The sequence below is a fragment of the Oryctolagus cuniculus genome, chromosome 6, assembly GCF_964237555.1.
Source record: "Oryctolagus cuniculus chromosome 6, mOryCun1.1, whole genome shotgun sequence".
Classification (NCBI taxonomy): Eukaryota; Metazoa; Chordata; class Mammalia; order Lagomorpha; family Leporidae; genus Oryctolagus; species Oryctolagus cuniculus.
Window position 1 is genome coordinate 128949436 of NC_091437.1, and position 20093 is coordinate 128969528.

Sequence of the window (20093 nt, forward strand, 5' to 3'; positions counted from 1 at the left end):
TTGGTCTTCCGTCTGCTGGTTCATTCCCCAGATGGCCACAATAGCTGGAGCTGAGCTGATCCGAAGCCAGGAGCCCAGAGCTTCTCCTGGGTCTCCCACTCGGGTGCAGGGCCCAAGAACTTGGGCCATTTTCCACTGTAGTCCCAGGCAATAGCAGAGAGCTGGATTGGAAGTGGAGCTGCTGGGACTCAAACTGGCACCCATATGGGATGCCGGCACTGCAGGCAGTGGGTTTACCCACTACGCCACAGCACTGGCCCCATTTAACTATTTATTTAGTGTAACTGTTATGCTCACCATTTTGTGATTTTAAAAATTAATTTGTATTTTGCATAATGTATTTTACCCTTTAAGCTTAACCAAGGTTGTTTATGGAGTAGAATATATAGTAATAGATGGCAAATTTGGGTCATTAGAATGTAATTCCTCTCTTAGTGTTGCTATATTGCTTTTTAAAAATGTTTTTAGGGACTGTTTTAGGAACATGTTTTAGGGACTGAAAGTAATAATGCTTTATAATTGAATCTTACATGTCTTGCAATTCCTAGGGCCTACTTTTTTAAAATAATTATGAGGACCTCAAGACTAATGGGCTCTAACCATAGAGACTTATAGGCATACACGTTCTAAAATATTTTTAACAACAATTGTTAAGAAATGGAATTGAGGGTCAACTTAATTGCTCAAAGTGTTCCATTAACTAACATGTTCTTTCTTTTTATTTTTATTTATTTATTTATTTATTTTGACAGGCAGAGTGGACAGTGAGAGAGAGAGACAGAGAGAAAGGTCTTCCTTTGCCGTTGGTTCACCCTCTAATGGCTGCTGCGGTCAGCGTGCTGCAGCTGGTGCACCGCACTGATCCGAAGGCAGGAGCCAGGTGCTTCTCCTGGTCTCCCATGGGGTGCAGGGCCCAAGCACTTGGGCCATCCTCCACTGCACTCCTGGGCCACAGCAGAGAGCTGGCCTGGAAGAGGGGCAACCGGGACAGAATCTGGCGCCCCGACTGGGACCAGAACCTGTTGTGCTGACGCCGCAGGCGGAGGATTAGCCTATTGAGCTATGGCGCCGGCACATGTTCTGATTTTATTCCCAAATTATTCTATGGAAACTAAATTTACCTTTAAGAAATGTTAATACTTTCTTAGACAATTAATGAAAAATCATTTTACAGCATTTCTATTTGTGATTATGAGAGATGGTTCAAAATCATCAATTATAAGTTAGGTTACTATGTGTATAAAGGGCTGCTGGTGAACGTGTCATTTCCTTTCTACTTCTTAAAGTAGAAATTTAGAATTCCTGAGTTTTACAGAGTAATCAATATTACTCCAAGAGTAGAAAAAGGTGATCAAATAATATAAAAAGTAAGGTAATTTTTGCTTTAGAATATGAAGATCAAAGGAACTAGCACTTCAGGAAGTGGTGGGAACAAATGATCTAGTCAGAAAAAGAAAGCAGTGGTGACATCCCAGGGACTGTGAGCAGCACATTAATAGAAACTCTTTAGAAGGAATTGTGAAAACATACCAAATCTTTCTCCCATATGTTAGATTTTAGGTACTCTATTAGTTCCCTTGATCAGGGAAAACATGATATTTTGTTTCTGGGGGACTGGCTTTTTTCACTAAGTATAATGGTTTCTAGTTGCATCCATTTTGTTGCCAAATACAGAATTTCATTTTTCTTTTTTTTACAGCTGAGTAGTACTCCATAGTGTATATATCTCATAATTTCTGTCTTCTTTTTTTAATTTTTTTTGACAGATAGAGTGGACAGTGAGAGAGAGAGGCAGAGAGAAAGGTCTTCCTTTTGCCATTGGTTCACCCTCCAATGGCCGCTGCGCTGATCCGATGGCACGAGCCAGGTACTTATCCTGGTCTCCCATGGGGTGCAGGGCCCAAGCACTTGGGCCATTCTCCACTGTACTCCCTGGCCAGAGCAGAGAGCTGGCCTGGAAGAGGGGCAACTGGGACAGAATCTGGTGCCCCGACCGGGACTAGAACCCGGTGTGCCGGCGCCGCTAGGCGGAGGATTAGCCTAGTGAGCCGCAGCGCAGGCTCATAATTTCTTAATTCAGTGATCAGTTGATGACATCTGGGTTAATTATATATCTTAGCTAATGTGAATTGAGCTGCTATAAACATGGGGATACAGATAATTCTTTCGTATGCTGATTTCCTTTGGTTTGGGTAAATTCCCAGGAGTGGATGGCTGGATCATATGGTAGGTCTGTATTCAGATATCTGAGATATCTCCATTCTGTCTTCCATGGTGGCTGTACCAGTTTACATTCCCATCAACAGTGGGTTAGGGTTCCTTTTCTTTCACATCCTTGCCAGCATTTACTGTTTATTGATTTCTGTATGAGAACCATTCTAACTGAGGTGAAGTGAAACCTCATTGTGTATTTTGATTTGCATTTCCCTGATGACAAGTGATCCTGAGCATTTTTTCAAGTGTCTGTTGGCCTTTTGGATTTCCTGTCTTGAAAAATGTCTGTTTAGGGACTGATACTGTGGTGTAGTGGGCTAAGCCTCTGCTTGCAGCACTGGAATCTCATATAGGCACCAGTTTCTATCCTGGCTGCTCTTCTTCCAGTCCAGCTCCCTGCTATTGCCTGGGAAAGCAGAAGATGGTCTAAGTCTTTGGGCTCCTGCACCCATATGAGAGGGTCAGAAGAAGCTCCTGGCTCTTGGCTTCAGATCAGCCCAGCTCCAGGTGTTGCAGCTGTTTGGGGAGTAAACCAGCAGATGGAAGACCTTTCTCTCTGTCTCTCCCTTTCTCTTTCTGTAACTCTGTCTGTAATATAAAATAAATCTGTTAAAAAAATAACACCTGCTCAAGTCCTTTGCACATTTCTTAATTGTTTGTTTCAGTGTTGTTGAATTTCTTGAGCTCTTTATAGATTCTGGATATTAACCATTTACCAGTTGTGTAGTTTGAAATATTTTCTCCCATTCTGTCAATTGCCTCTTCACTTTGCTGAGTGTTCTTTTGCCATGCAGAAGCTTCTCAGCTTGATGTAATCCTATTTGACAATTTTGGCTGTGATTGCCTGTGCTTCTGGGGTCTTTGCCAAGAAGTCTTTGCCTATGCCAATGTCTTGCACAGTTCCCCCAATGTTCTCTAGTAATTTGATAATATTGGGTCATAGATTTAGGTCTTTAATTTATTTTCCGTGTATTTGTGTGTAAGATGTAAACTAGGAGTCTTATTTCATACTTCTGCATGTGGAGATTTAGTTTTCCCAGCACCATTTGTTATAGACTGTCCTTACTCCAGGGATTGATTTTAGCTCCTTTTTCAATGGTAAGATGGATGTAGATGTGTGGGTTGATTTCTTGAGTTTCTAGTCTGTTCCATTGATCTACATGTTTGTTTTTGCGCCAACAGCAAGCTGTTGTGATTATTACTGTCCTGTAGTGTGTCCTAAAATCTGGTATTGTGATGTCTCCAGCTCTGTTTTTATTGTATAAGGTGGCTTTAGCTCTTCAGAGTCTCTTGTGTTTCCATATGAATTTTACCATTGCTTTTTTTCCCCTAGATCTGAACAGAATGTCCTTGATATTTTAATTGTGATCACATTGAATCTGCTTTCTGTAGTGAAATAAGCCAGCCCCCCAAAGTAGATATCATATCTTTTTCATGATATGAGGTAACTAATAGAGTACCTAAAATATAATATTGTGGAGTAAAATGGACATTTTGAGATTTGATGTTGATAGACCTTGTTCTGTTATTGAGGAACAGTGTTTTCTATTTTATACTATTTGTTGAACTCTTTACTTCGTGTAGGGTTACCCCAATGAGTATAAAGTAAACTGAAAATAGATCTTTGTAAAAACTAGGAGTGGGAATAGGAGAGGGAGAAAAAGGGTTGGAGCATGGGTGATAAGTAGGGTACAGTGGGAATTATCACTATGTTCCTAAATATGTATACATGAAATACAAGAAAATATATACCCTTAATAAAGTTTAAAAAAATTTAAAAAGGGAATTGGATGCTATCCTTCACTTTTTGTGTGTGTATCTTATATTAATATCCACTTGTGTCACCAAACTAGGAAAATGATGCCTGTAATGCTTCCAATGACTTTTCTCATTTTGGCTATACAGAAAGGAGAATATTTTTCCAACCAGTAGTTTACACCCTGGTAAACTGATAAGGCTGCTCATGGACTCCTTTAGCCATACTTAGGCTTTCTTGAGTAGCATGCATACCCATTCAACATAAAGAGCTGGGAATCTCTGCCCTAGATGTATCATATTCTCTCTCTCTCTCTCTCTCTCTCTCTCTCTCTCTCTCTCTGATTTTATTTATTTATTTGAGAGGTAGAGTTACAGGCAGAGAGAGGGAGAAACAGACAGAAAGGTCTTCCATCTGCTGGTTGACTCCCCAAATGGCTGAAACAGCCAGAGCTGGGCCAATCCGGAGCCAGGAGTCAGGAGCTTCTTCTGAGTCTCCCATGCAGGTGCAGGGGCTCAACGTCTTCTACAGCTTTCTCAGGCCATAGCAGAGAGCTAGATTGGAAGAGGAGCAGCTGGGACATGAACTGGCGCCCATATGGGATGCTGGTACCACAGGCAGAGGCTTAGCCTACTGTGCCACTGTGCCAGCTCCCGAATGGTTCTAAAACTTGGGCAAACATCAGAATCATCTGAAATATTTGGAAAAAGAATAGGTTACAGATTGGTGGGCTCTCCTGCAAAGTTTCTGATTCAGTAGGTCTGGGGTGGAATTTGGAAACTTACACTTCTAGCAATTTCTCAGGTGATACTGATGCTGCTGTCACATGAATATTCTTTGAGAATCTCTGCTAGAAAAGAGGTTAATTATCTTTCTTATCTTGCAATGAATAGCAATGCAGAAAAAGGTTGGTTCTGTAGATTATAATGATAATTTTCTCATAAACTCCCATTTATGTTTCATTGTGAATTACCAGACACAATAAGAATCAATACTGTGAGTGTGATACATTCCAGATAAATTTAGAAGAATCTAGTATAGTTTATCAATCTAACATAAATAATAACTTTTAGAGCAGAATATTGAAAATCAATGATTATTTTACAATATTTTGTGGTTCTATATTTAGTGTGCCATTTACTTTTGAAAAAGATCTGCAGTACCTACTTTTGTCACAAGATGGCAATGAAAGACTGAAGATTTTGTTCGGAATTTGATTTTTGAGACAATTGATGGGCTAGATAAATTTGTATTTTATGTCTGTTCAAACCAATCCTAGCAAAAGAAATTTGAACTATAAAATCTGTCTTTTAAATGAGGGAGATATTATTATTTTCATGTAAAAATACTTCCATATTTACTTATAAAAACAAAATAAGAAATAAGAGGGTATTTCAAAAAGTTCATTTAAAATGTAATTAATGAAAGTTTATTTTGGTGCAAGTGAATTTGGAATCCTTCAAAAATTTTTTCATAATACACATTCCCATGAATTTTTTTAACTTTTATTTAATGAATATAAATTTCCAAAGTACGATTTATGGATCACAATGGCTTCCATCACCATAACGTCCCTCCCACCTGCAACCCTCCCCTTTCCCACTCCCTTTCCCCTTCCATTCACATCAAGATTCATTTTCAATTCTCTTTATATACAGAAGATCAATTTAGCATACATTAAGTAAAGATTTCAACAGTTTGCTCCCACACAGAAACATAAAGTGAAAAATAATAGATGATTTTTTTTAAATGATGATGAAATCAGATCAGACCTATTGTCATGTTTAATCCCAGTGAGAGTCAAGTTGGGAATTGATAATTTCTTCTTCTTTTTTTTTTACAGAAGATCAGTTTAGTATACATTAAGTAAAGATTTCAACAGTTTGCACCCCCATAGAAACACAAAGTGAAATATACTGTTTGAGTACTCGTTATAGCATTAAGTCTCAAAGTACAGCACATTAAGGACAGAGATCCTACATGAGGAGTAAGTGCACAGTGACTCCTGTTGTTGACTTTACCAATTGACACTCCTGTTTATGGCATCAGTAATCTCCCTATGCTCCAGTCATGAGTTTCCAAAGCTATGGAAGCCCCTTGAGTTCTCCGACTCTTATCTTGTTTAGACAAGGTCATAGTCAAAGTGGAGGTTCTCTCCTCCCTTCAGAGAAAGGTACCTCCTTCTTTGAAGACCTGTTCTTTCCACTGGGATCTCACTCACAGAGATCTTTTATTCTTTTATTTAGGTGTTGTGTGTTTTTTTTTTTTTTTTTGCCAGAGTGTCTTGGCTTTCCATGCCTGAAATACTCTCATGGGCTTTTCAGCCAGATCGGAATGCCTTTAGGGCTGATTCTGAGGCCAGAGTGCTATTTAGGACATCCGCCATTTTATGAGTCTGCTGAGTATCTCGCTTCCCATGTTGGATCACTCTCCCCTTTATTTATTCTATTGGTTAGTGTTAGCAGGTACTAGACTTGTTTATGTGCTCCCTTTGACTCTTAGTCCTTTCATTTTGATCAATTGTGAACTGAAATTGATCACTTGGACTAGTTAGATGGCATTGGTACATACCACCTTGATGAGATTGAATTGGAGTCCCCTGGTATGTTTCCAACTCTACCAATTGGGGCAAGTCAGCCCGAGCATGTCCCAAATTATACATCTCTTCCCTCTCTTATTCCCACTCTTATGTTTAACAGCGATCACATTTCAGTTAATTTTCAACACTTAAGAATAACTGTGTGATAATTACAGAATTAAACCAGTCATATTAAGTAGAACAGACAAAAAAAAATACTAAGAGGGATAATGTATTAAGTTGTTCATTAACAGTCAGGGCTATGCTGATCAAGTCACCATTTCTCATAGTGTCCATTTCACTTCAACAGGTTTCCTTTTTGGTGTTCAGTCATTTGTCACTGATCAGGGAGAACATATGGTATTTGTCCCTTTGGGACTGGCTTATTTCACTCAGCATGATGTGTTCCAGATTCCTCCATTTTGTTGCAAATGACTGGATTTCATTGTTTCTTACTGCGGTATAGTATTCTAAAGAGTACATATCCCATAACTTCTTTATCCAGTCTACCGTTGTTGGGCATTTAGGTTGGTTCCAGGTCTTGGCTATTGTGAATTGTGCTGCAATAAACATTAGGGTGCAGACCGCTTTTTTGTTTATCAATTTAAACTCCTTTGGGTAAATTCCAAGGAGTGGGATGGCTGGGTCGAACGGTAGGGTTATATTCAGGTTTCTGAGGAATCTCCAGACTGATTTCCACAGTGGCTTGACCAGTTTGCATTCCCACCAACAGTGGGTTAGTGTCCCTTTTTCCCCACATCCTCGCCAGCATCTGTTGTTGGCAGATTTCTGTATGTGAGCCATTCTAACCGGGGTGAGGTGAAACCTCATTGTGGTTTTGATTTGCATTTCCCTGATTGCTAGTGACCTTGAACAATTTTTCATGTGCCTGTTGGCCATTTGGATTTCCTCTTTTGAAAAATGTCTATTGAGGTCCTTGGCCCATCTCTTAAGTGGGTTGTTGGTTTTGTTTTTGTGGAGTTTCTTGATCTCTTTGTAGATTCTGGTTATTAACCCTTTATCTGTTGCATAGTTTGCAAATATTTTTTCCCATTCTGTTGGTTGTCTCTTCACTCTCCTGACTGTTTCTTTTGCAGTACAGAAACTTCTCAATTTGATGCAATCCCAATAGTTGATTTTGGCTTTGACTGCCTGTGCCTCCCGGGTCTTTTCCAGAAACTCTTTGCCTGTGCCAATATCTTGAAGGGTTTCTCCGATATTCTCTAATAACTTGATGGTGTCAGGTCGTAGATTTAGGTCTTTAATCCATGTTGAGTGGATTTTTGTGTAAGGTGTAAGGTAGGGGTCTTGCTTCATGCTTCTGCACGTGGAAACCCAGTTTTCCCAGCACCATTTATTGAATAGGCTGTCCTTGCTCCAGGAATTGGTTTTAGATCCTTGATCAAATATAAGTTGGCTGTAGATGTTTGGATTGATTTCTGGTGTTTCAATTCTGTTCCATTGGTCTATCCATCTGTTTCTGTACCTGTACCATGCTGTTTTGATTATAACTGCCCTGTAGTATGTCCTGAAATCTGGTATTGTGATGCCTCCGGCTTTGTTTTTGTTGTACAAGATTGCTTTAGCTATTCGAGGTCTCTTGTGCCTCCATATGAATTTCAGCATCATTTTTTCTAGATCTGCGAAGAATGTCTTTGGTATCTTGATTGGGATTGCATTGAATCTATAAATTGCTTTTGGGAGAATGGACAATTTGATGATGTTGATTCTTCCAATCCATGAGCATGGAAGATTTTTCCATTTTTTGGTATCCTCTTCTATTTCTTTCTTTAAGGTTTTGTAATTCTCATCGTAGAGATCTTTAACGTCCTTGGTTAAGTTTATTCCAAGGTATTTGATTGTTTTTGTAGCTATTGTGAATGGGATTGATCTTAGCAGTTCTTTCTCAGCCATGGCATTGCTTGTGTATACAAAGGCTGTTGATTTTTGTGCATTGATTTTATATCCTGCCACCTTGCCAAACTCCTCTATGAGTTCCAATAGTCTCTTAGTAGAGTTCTTTGGATCCTCTAAGTACAGAATCATATCGTCTGCAAAGAGGGATAGTTTGACTTCTTCCTTCTCAATTTGTATTCCTTTGATTTCTTTTTCTTGTCTGATGGCTCTGGCTAAAACTTCCAGAACTATGTTAAATAGCAGTGGTGAGAGTGGGCATCCCTGTCTGGTACCAGATCTCAGTGGAAATGCTTCCAACTTTTCCCCATTCAATAGGATGCTGGCCATGGGTTTTTCATAAATTGCTTTGATTATATTGAGGAATGTTCCTTCTATACCCAGTTTTCTTAGAGTTTTCATCATGAAAGGGTGTTGAATTTTATCGAATGCTTTCTCTGCATCAATTGAGATAATCATATGGTTTTTCTTCTGCAGTCTGTTATTGTGGTGAATCACATTGATTGATTTGCGAATGTTGAACCATCCCTGCAAACCAGGGATAAATCCCACTTGGTCTGGGTGGATGATTTTCCTGATGTGTTGTTGTATTCTATTGGCCAGAATTTTATTGAGGATTTTTGCATCTATGTTCATCAGGGATATTGGTCTATAATTTTCTTTCAGTGCTGCATCTTTCTCTGGGTTAGGGATTAAGGTGATGCTGGCTTCATAGAAAGAATTTGGGAGGATTCCCTCTTTTTCGATTGTTCTGAATAGTTTGAGAAGAAATGGGATTAGTTCTTCTTTAAATGTCTGGTAGAATTCAGCAGTGAATCCATCTGGTCCTGGGCTTTTCTTTGTTGGGAGGGCCTTTATTACTGTTTCAATTTCTGTTTCAGTTATGGGTCTATTTAGGTTTTGTATGTCTTCATGGTTCAATTTAGGTAGATTGCATGTGTCCAGGAATCTATCCATTTCTGATAGATTTTCTTGTTTGCTGGCATACAGGTCCTTGTAGTAATTTCTGATGATTCTTTTATTTCTGTGGTGTCTGTTGTTATGTTTCCTTTTTCATCTCTGATTTTATTGATTTGGGTCTTTTCTCTTCTTTTTTTAGTTAGTTGAGCCAAAGGGGTGTCAATTTTGTTTATTTTTTCAAAAAACCAGCTCTTCGCTTGGCTGATCTTTTGTAATGTTTTTCTTGATTCAATCCTGTTAATTTCTTCTCTGGTTTTAATTATTTCTCTTCTCCTACTAGATTTGGGTCTGGTTTGCTGCAGTTTTTCTAGGTCCTTGAGATGCGCTGAAAGCTCATTTATTTGGTCTCTTTCCAATTTCTTGGTATAGGCACCTATTGTTATAAACTTGCCTCTCAATACTGCTTTTGCTGTATCCCATAAGTTTTGATATGTTGTGTTGTTATCCTCATTTACTTCCAGAAAGTTTCTGATTTCTCTTTTGATTTCTTGAATGACCCAGTGTTCATTCAGGAGCATGTTGTTCAGTCTCCATGTGTTTGCATACTTTCTGGGGTTTCCTGAGTTGCTAATTTCCAGCTTCATTCCGCTGTGGTCTGAGAAGCTGCATGGTATGATTCTAATTCTTTTAAATTTGCTGAGACTTGCTTTATGGCCTAGTATGTGATCAATCCTAGAGAAGGTTCCATGCACTGCTGAGAAGAATGTGAAGTCTGTAGATGTAGGGTTGAAAGTTCTGTAGATATCTGTTAGATCCATTTGGGCAATAGTGTCAATTAAATCTGCTGTTTCCTTGTTGATCTTCTGTCCGGATGATCTGTCTATTTCTGAGAGTGGAGTATTGAAGTCCCCCAGTACTATTGTATTGGAATCTAAATCTCCCTTTAAGTCCCTTAACATATCTTTTAAATAGACCGGTGCCCTGTAATTAGGTGCATATACATTTATAATAGTTACATCTTCCTGTTGAATTGAACCCTTAATCATTATATAGTGCCCCTCTTTGTCTCTCTTAACAGTTTTTGTATTAAAGTTTATTTTGTCTGATATTAAGATGGCTACACCTGCTTTTTTTTTGTTTTTTTTTTTTTTTTTTTTTTGTTGGCATGGAATATCTTTTTCCAACCTTTCACTTTCAGTCTGCATGCCTCTTTGTTAGAGAGATGTGTTTCTTGTAGGCAACAAATAGTTGGGTGTTGTTCCTTAAGCCTGTCAGCCAATCGGTGTCTTTTAACTGAAGAGTTGCGTCCATTCACGTTTAACGTGACTATTGATACATAGTGACTTTGCCCTGCCTTTTGCCAAAGATAAGTTCTAATATATGCTTTGAGCTTCCCATGCTCTTTTACTGGTAGGTGTTCTTCCTTTCCCTTCTTTCATATTGATGGCCGTGTTTCTGTGTTTCTGAGTGTAGCACATCTTTAAGTATCTTTTGCAGGGCCGGACGAGTGACGGCAAAGTCTTTCAATTTCTGTTTGCTATGAAAGGTCTTTATTTCACCTTCATTCACAAATGAGAGCTTAGCAGGATATAATATTCTGGGCTGGCAATTTTCTCTCTTAGCACCTGTGCTATGTCTCGCCATTCCCTCCTAGCCTGTAGTGTTTCTGATGAGAAGTCTGCTGTGAGTCTGGTTGGAGATCCTCTGAGAGTAATCTGACGTTTCTCTCTTGCACATTTTAGGATCTTTTCTTTATGTTTCACTGTGGTGAGTTTAATTACCACGTGTCGTGGTGAGGATCCCTTTGGTCATGTTTATTGGGGGTTCTATGAACTTCCTGTACTAGGATGTCTGTCCTTCTCCAAACCTGGAAAGTTCTCTGCTAGTATCTCACTAAAAAGGCCTTCTAATCCTTTCTCTCTCTCCATGTCTTCAGGAACTCCTAGAACTCGAATGTTGGTTTTTTTAATAGTATCCTGTAGATTCCCAACAATATTTTTTAGATTTCTAATTTCCTCTTCTTTTCTTTGGTTTGACTGTATCCTTTCCTCTTCTCTGTCTTCTAAGTCCGATATTCTCTCTTCTGCTTCACCCATTCTGTTTTTAAGGCTCTCTAATGTGTTTGTCATTTGATCTATTGAGCTCTTCATTTCATTTTGATTTCTCTCCACTATCACACTTTCGTGTTCTACTAGTTTCTGCGTTTCATTTTGATTCTTCCTTAAAATTTCATTTTCATGAGAGAGATTTTCAATCCTGTCCAATAAGGATTTCTGTAGTTCAAGGATTTGCTTTTGAAAACTTCTAAATGTTCTTATCATAAATTTTTTGAAATCCGTATCTTGCATTTCTTCTATCTCATCATCTTCATAATCTTGGCTTGGGGTGTTTTGTTTATTTGGAGGCGTCATATTGTCATCGTTGATCTTGTTCCCTCGATTTCTGTGTTTATTGCTTGGCATGGTTAATTCTTTTTCCCTCACTGTGAGGTATTTTTTTTTAATACTATGTCTGTGTTAAGTGTACTGCCTGCTGTTGGAGGAGCCTTGGAGGCTTGAGATGGGTGTGGCCTGAGAGCTCTGCTTGGTTCTTCAGGGTTACAGGTGTGCAAAGGTTATGTGTGGTAAATCTCTATTTATTTATTTATTCATTTATTTACTTTATTTTATTTTTTTATTCAGGAGGTAAGTAATACTCAAGGCTCCGCTTCCAGCGCCGATGTGTGGACTCGGAGCCCTGGGTGTCCCTCTTCTCCCCGCTGGTGTTTGTGTCATGTTGACTCCCCTTCCCGCACTGGCGCTCAGGCTCTGTGGCTCCCGCGGTTCCGCTTCCGTGCGGTGGGCGACCCTGCTCTCCCAGTAGGTCCTCTGAGTCATCGCCACTACCTCCGGAAGAGTTTCCTCTGCAATTTTTTTCTTGATCCTTTTTCTGAGGCTACCGTAACTCTGCTTTTATTAAACTCTCCATGAACTTTTTGAAGACTCTTCCATGTTGATGTCATTAATGGCTAATACTTTTGGAAATTGATCAAACATAAATCCTGTTGTGATTATGTAAAATATCATATTTTCTCTAGAAGAATCTCAAATGACTTTAAGTTAGCAAGTATCCAAGAGTAGAGAAACTTTTTCTGCCAAGGGCCATTTAGGTATTTATAGCATCATTTGAGGGCCATACAAAATTACCAACTTAAAAATTAACCTGCTGTTGATTTATTGAATTTTGAGTCCTGCCTGCAATTGCCTTGGCTGGGCCAGACCAAATGATTTTGGGGGCTTTATATGGCCTGCAGGTCAGACATTCTCCATCCTTGATAGAAAATCTTACTCCCACAGACACCTCTATACGCTCAGAAGTTGTTCTCTACTGCAGGCAGGAACACCTTCTACAGCTTAGAAAGAACCAATAAAGACTGCTCTTTTTGAAGATTGATTAATTGATTTGATTGAGAGAGTGACAGAGATCTTCCATCCACTACCTCACTCCCTAGACGACTCCAACAGCTGAGATTGTGCCAGGCCCAAACCAGTAGCTCCATCTGGGTCTCTTATATGGGTGGCAGGGGCCCCAACACTTGGGCCATGTTCTGCTGCTTTCCCAGGAACATTAGCAGGGAGCTGGGTCAAAAGTGGGACTTGCACCAGAGCTCACAAGGGATGCTGGCGTCACAGGTAGCAGCTCAGCTCGCTGCACCACCCCGCCAGCCCCAGTCAAGACACGGGGCTTAAAAAAAAATCTTTATATAAGATTTTATGCTAGTAGAAGATTTAGTTCCTGACTTTAATAAGCTTAAATTTTAGTTGGGACAAAAAAGAAATGTATATACAATTCAATGAGAACGAAACAATAGAAAATGACCAAGTATAGTGTTGTATGATATAAACTACACAAGTGTTGTTAGATGTAACAATGGACAATTAAACAAAAAATTAAATGGTATTTTAAAATAATGTCCTTGTTTCAGTTGAATCTTTCTTTTAATGTTATTATCTATATTGTTACAATTCTTTTAAGAAATTTGAAAAAAATGTTTGGCAACCTTGAGTGAGAGCTGTATATGATTCAGTATTTGACATAAATAAAATGTCAGCAAGTATGTGACATATGGACTCATCTTCTTTCATGATAATGTACTTTTTTGATAAATTTTGATAAAACATTTTTCACAAGAGGGCAAAACATTTTCAAGTTCACACAGATATTGATTATGATATTCTCAGATTTTTGCAGTCTGAAAAACACATTAATTAAAAAAAAATTGTAGACTGGTCTTACATGGAACTGAAGGGGAAGAGATAGGAAACATGCTGTTTAATGGATATAGAGTTGCAGTTCTGCGAGAACAGTTTTGGAGATCTTTTCCACAACAGTGTGAATGCACTTAAGCCTAGTAAAGTGTGCACTTGGAAGTGGTTAGGATGGCAAATTTAATTTCTATGTTTTCTACCACAACAATAAATCAAGTATATTACTACAAATTCAGAGCAATTAAAATGCTTTTATCGAGTGTCAACAGTATTCCTAGCTTTAGCCATTAGGGGCTTCTTTCAAGAAGCATGTAAAATAATTGGTGATGGAAAGCAACCTCATATGTTAACAGCTAATTACTGTATGTATACCATGTATTTGTATTGGATGTCTTATATAAAATAATTCTAATATCCAGTCCTCAAGACAACATAAGACAATAAATATATTTTTTTCTCATGTTATTATTAAGGAAACTCAGTTTACAGGTGTGAAGGTTCAGATCCCTGTTGAAAGTCACAAGGCTTATACTTTTGTAGTTAGTTTTTAAACTAGCATCAACATGTATTTTCTGTATACAACGTGCATTTTCTGTATACAACATCATGCCTATAATTTTAATAAAAAATAAAGAATACAAATGAACAACTAATTAGTAATTTGGCACTCTAGCTTATTATTTCTACTGTCAGTAAATGTTGTTGATTTCATTATAATTATTCTGACAAAATTAAAGAATAAATTATTTAATTTATGGTGGAATTTAATCTGCATTGCATTTTAACTTCAGAGGGATAACCATATAATTTTTGTTGCCCTGAATTGTTTTCTCTCTCCTTGTTTGTTTTTAACTTTTGGGAACACTAATTTCTTTCCCTGTGTCTTCATGTGCAGGTTATGTGGGTATGTAATTTGTGCCGAAAACAACAAGAAATCCTCACTAAATCAGGAGCATGGTTTTATAATAGTGGATCTAATACACCTCAGCAATCTGATCAAAAGGTTCTTCGAGGACTGCGAAATGAAGAGGCACCTCAGGAGAAGAAAGCAAAACTGCATGAGCAGTCCCAGTTCCAAGGACCCTCAGGTGACTTCTCTGTACCTGCAGTGGAGAAAAGTCGGTCTCATGGGCTCACAAGACAGGATTCTATTAAAAATGGGTCAGGAGTGAAGCACCAAATTGCCAGTGACATAGCTTCAGACAGGTAAACATTTTGTTTAATCTTTAGGTAAATGTATTATAATATAATTTTCATTCCAAGTAGAAATAAAAATATGTGATATGTTTAGGAAACATTGAGTTGCCTAATTGTAATCTAAGTGTCAAAGTGCTTTATGTGAATGCCGAATGTGATATCCAGACCTGGAGCTACCATAGGTTTGAACCATCATAGGTTTGATGTGGGAATGTTAGGTTATCAGATAGAATTCCTAAAATAAAGAAGCTGAATAGGACAGAGAACTTAGATAGGAGGTTGTTATTTTATGAAAAACAAACTGAGAAAGGAGAAAGAGGAATGAAGTGATGGTTTTAAGATGCCTTTTGGAGGTCAGATTGATGGCACTAAATGGGAGTTAAGAGGATGGGGAAGGTAACAATGTCTCTAGATGTTCTATCCTGGGCTGAAGGGTGATGTAGTTTTATAAGCAAGTGAATGCAAATCAAACAGTAGGTTTATAGTGCAAGGTTTCATGAATTTGATACATCCCCAGGCTAATCCTGTTGTCATTATTTTGGCTGAGTTCTTTAGGCTTTTCCATGTTCAAAGTGTTAAATTTTTAAAAAAAATAATATGTAGGGCCCTTGCATTTCCTACTGCTGAAAGAGGGAGAAGGAAAATTTTTAATGGGATAATTATTTTTCTATATGTTATTTTTCTGTTTGAATTGAATATTAAACAAAAAACACCTTGCTTATTACTATTTTTATTGCCCAGTAGTGGCAGATACATGTCTTTGTGAATATGCACAGTCAAGCATTGCGGAAAAACAAATTTAAGTTGTACTTATGGCAAAATGAGTTCTGAGGTATTAGTTATAACAAGGTAAGTAGGAATCATATTAGATTGTGCCTAAAACCAGCACCCTGATGTGTCACTATGTCTTGAGGAAGTAATGAGATGATGGATGTATCTATTCTTTTGAAAACTAGTAAAAATGAAGCAGAACATTAATCCTGTCTTTAGGGAAAAATGGTGGTTTCATGACTAGAATACTGTGTACCTGTCTCTGGGCAAAGTATTAGGAACACAAGAAATTTGAGGTTAAAGGACTGACCACTTTGAATTGGGGTTCATCCTAAGTAGAGAAAAGACCAGTGTTTATTTGAAAAGCAGTCCCACGTACTACCTGCAGGGGAAGTTGAAGATGATCTAGTTAGAGAAAACAATGCTGGGCCAGGTTCTCTTTTGGCAATTATACGAATCTTACAGAGCCTTCTGGGAGATACTATGTTTGCCTTTGCCCTACGCCTGGGACCTGGCTTTAAGAGTTCAGAATGGAGGGGACCTATGAGGACAACCCTGCAGGCTCACTCCCTTCTTTGAGTAGCTGCAGCAAAGGCATCTGGAAATTTGCAGGCCACAGGAGCCCAGGAGGTATTACAGATGCTTAAAGCAAGAAGAAACTGCTAATTAGGGAATGATAAATGATGAGGCAATGTGGAAGAGGCCCTGATAGTATGTGCTACAAGAAAATCCATAAAATAACAACGTGATAGTTAAGGTATATGAATAAAAAAAAGTAGAAACGTACTTAACCAGTAGGGATAGAATTTTTAATAAGTAAATAAATGCTTAAAATGGATGATGGGAACATTGATAGATTCTTGAAAACTATATCGCTGTATGAAATAACTCTCTTTGGATGTTATAGAGTAAGGTTTGGGATGAACAAGAGGAAATACTAAAACACTAGGTCACAGAATGTGTGTTGTCAGGAAGTTATGCATATGTTAAAAGCAAATCCAGTATGTTTAGGAAGAATCAGTTTATTTTGGGGAAGCTAGAAGTGTATGTCTAACCTTTGAAGAAAGTGATAATGAAAACAAGTCTATATCTTTTAATATGGCTGTTAATGTTTCTTTCATTGACAAAGTATTAGCCTGAATGAACAGTAGGATCTGACCTAATGTGTGGGCTCAATATGTGGTAGTTCCATTTTGTTTTCTTTTGCCTGGTGTTTTTAGTTACTATTACTCATAAATACATAGTTTATGGACTCAAAGAATCCTGTAATCATATTCTTGCTTTCTGGACCTCACAAAATTCAAACCAACAGCTCCTTTGGCTTATAAAAATTACTTTTAGGCAGGAAGAAGTTAGAATTTAATATCAGATTTGATAGATGTACATAGAAAATTGTATTGGTTATAGTTTAAAATTTTATTTGGGAAATACTTTCAAGAAAATTCAGTTCCTTTTTCATGAACAAGAAAGAAAATTTGTTTATTATTTTTAAACACAAATTCTATGGTAATTTATTAGATATGTATCTGTGGCCAACAGTGAAAAAATAGATTTTTTTCTACCATAATAAGGGGTCAGCAAACTGTTTCTGGACCTATTTTAGCTTGCCACTTGTGTATAAATAATATTTTGTTGGGACTCAGTCATGCTTACTTATTGTCTATGATTGCTTTTAACTACAGTTTCATAGTTGAGTTGATAATGAGACCATGTGGGCCCCAAAGCCCCAAATAATTACATTCTGACCTTTTACAAAAAACATTTACCAACCCCTGACATAGTTCTCCTAGAGCTGTTGGAATTTCTCTTTTTATTTTGCTATCTTCTTTTGTAACCATTTAAATGATTTCAGTTAAACATGTTTTTTTCCCCTTGCTCTTATCCTGCCTCTCAGCTTCTATCCTTACCTCTGTTCTCTGTCTCTCTCTCTTTCCCTCCCTCTCCACTGCACCTTCTCATCTTCACTGCTTTCTTATCGTAATATGTATTTTAGTAGTATTTGAATTGGACAGTGAAATGGAGCTAATGACAAGGCATAAAATTTCAGTTTAAAATATTAGTAATTTGTTTCTTAGTTTCCACCAAGAAACTGGTGACCTCAATGATAGAAGCTTCAATTAAGTTAAATTGAAATCTCTTGTACCTAGAACTGCATTTGGGAAATAGAAAAGGATGAAATGTGTTTCTTTCTTTACTGAGTTTTAATCTGTAACTACAGACTGCAATAACTTTGGCTTGTTTTATGACTTTGCTTTTCTCTCAGTGCTTTGTAAGATGGACTCTTAGTTTTCATCAAATGAATGAATACCAAGTTGGCATTAGACCTTAGCTTAGAGTAAGTGAGTATTAATTAATTTATTAATTCATAAAAATCACAAATGCTTATTTACTTAGATGCAATATATTTTAGGGTCTTATGATATTTTTGTTTCAAAACAACTTTTGAAATATATTTTATAAACTATTTTTGGTTAAGACACATTCCTTGAATGACAAAATTACAAAGCTCACCCAAGAATAACACTCACTATATATACTAAAGAAATAGTGTTTATGGTTAAAAAAAATCTTCCTACAAATAAAACTACAGACTCAGATTGCATCACTGGTGTATTGTAACAGACTTTTAAGGAAGATATAATGTCATTTATATACAAACTCATAATATTAAAGATGAGAGACTATTTCTTAACTTGTTCTCCTTTGTCAATATAATTCTGATACCAAAACCAAAGGTACAGCAAGGAGATGAAAAACAAAACAAAACAGAACAAAACAAAACAGATGAACCCTCAACAGGTCAATATCTTTCATAAAAATAGATGCAAAAATTCTAAAATTCTAAATATATTTTACTTTTTTAAAAGATTTATTTATTTGCAAGTCAGAGGGAGTGAGGGAGGGAGGGAGAGAGAGAGAGAGAGAGAGAGGTCTTCCATCTGATGGTTCAGTTCCCAGTTGGCTGCAATGGCTGGAACTGTGCTGATCTGAAGCCAGGAGCCAGGAGCTTCCTCTGGGTCTCCCACACAGGTGCAGGGCCCAAGGACTTTGGGCCATCTTCTACTGCTTTCCCAGGCCACAGCAGACAGCCCTATTGGAAGTGGAGCAGCTGGGTCTCAGATTGGCACCCATATGAGATGCTGGCACTTCAGGCCAGAGCATTAACTGGCTGTACTACAGCACTGTCCCCCTAAATATATTTTACAAAATTGAATTCCTCATTGTATAAAAAGGATACATCATGGCCAAGTAGGGCTTACCCTATGAATATCGAGTGTGCTTGACATTTAGAAATCATGGTAATTCATTATTTTGACAAAATAGAAAAATCACATAATCACTTTAATGGATATAGAAGTAAGTATCTGACAAACATCAGCTTCCATTAAAATTATTTATTTACTTTAAAGACAGCAAAAGTGAGAGAGAGAGAAAGATAGAGAGAGATATCGATTGATTTTCTGTACACTGGTTCACTACCCTGATGCCTGTTATACTCAGGACTGGGCAAAGCAGAAGCCAGGAGCCTAGAACTCAGTCTGGGTATCCCACATGGGAGAAAGGGACTCAAATACTTGAGTTATTATCTATTGCCTCTTAGAGTATATTTTTTAACAGGAAACTGAATCAGAAGTGGAGGCGGGACTAGATCCCAGGCACTGCCATAGGGCATGTAGATGTCCCAAGCTGCAGCTTCACCTCTGTATCACAGTGCTTGCCTCTGTAACTTCCACTTTTAATAAAAACTCTCAGGCAACTAGAAATAGGAGCATCCACAACTTGAAAAAAGACATATCTCATAATTCTGCAGCCTATATCACACTTAATTGTGAAAAGCTGAATATTGAATCTATAGATTCAATGCGATACTAATCAAAATGCTAAAGACATTCTTCTGAGATCTAGAAAAAATGATGCTGAAATTCATTTGGGAACATAGGAGACTCAAATAGCTAAAGCAATCTTATACAACAAACATTCCAGAGGCATCACAATATCAGATTTCAAGATATACTACAAGCAGTTATAATCAAAACAACCTGGTACTGGTATAAAAACAAATGGACAGAATAATGGAACGGAATAGAAATGCCAGAAATCAATCCAAGCATCTACAACAAACTTTTATTTGACTAAGGAGCTAAAACCAATCGCTTCAACAAATGGTGCTGGGAAAACTGGATTTCCACATGCAGAAGCATGAATCAAGACCCCTACCTTACATCTTACATAAAAATCCATTAAAAATGGATTAAAGACCTAAATCTATGCCCTGAAATTATCTAATCATTAGAGAGTATTGAGGAAACCCTGCAAGACATTCAGGCAAAGCATTCTTGGAAAAGATGGCAGAGGCACAGGCAATAAAAGCCAAAAAAAAAAGGGGGGGGGGAGTACATCAAATTGACAAATTGAAAAGTTTCTGTACTGCAAAAGAAACACTCAGGAAAGTGAAGAGGCAACCGCCTGATTGGGAAAAATTATTTGCAAACCATGAAACTGATGGAGGATTATT

The 20093-nt window shown here is 37.7% G+C and overlaps 1 protein-coding gene across 29 annotated transcripts in view; it reads left to right on the plus strand.

The window, feature by feature from the left end:
- The window catches only part of RIMS2 (regulating synaptic membrane exocytosis 2), a 701736-nt gene that overhangs the window by 204263 nt on the left and 477380 nt on the right, over positions 1-20093 (plus strand). For all 29 annotated transcript variants that reach the window (XM_070075383.1, XM_070075384.1, XM_070075385.1 and 26 more), the window contains one exon: positions 14505-14815. In XM_070075383.1, the coding sequence (XP_069931484.1) occupies positions 14505-14815 (311 nt within the window). The remainder of the gene's footprint in view (positions 1-14504; positions 14816-20093) is intronic.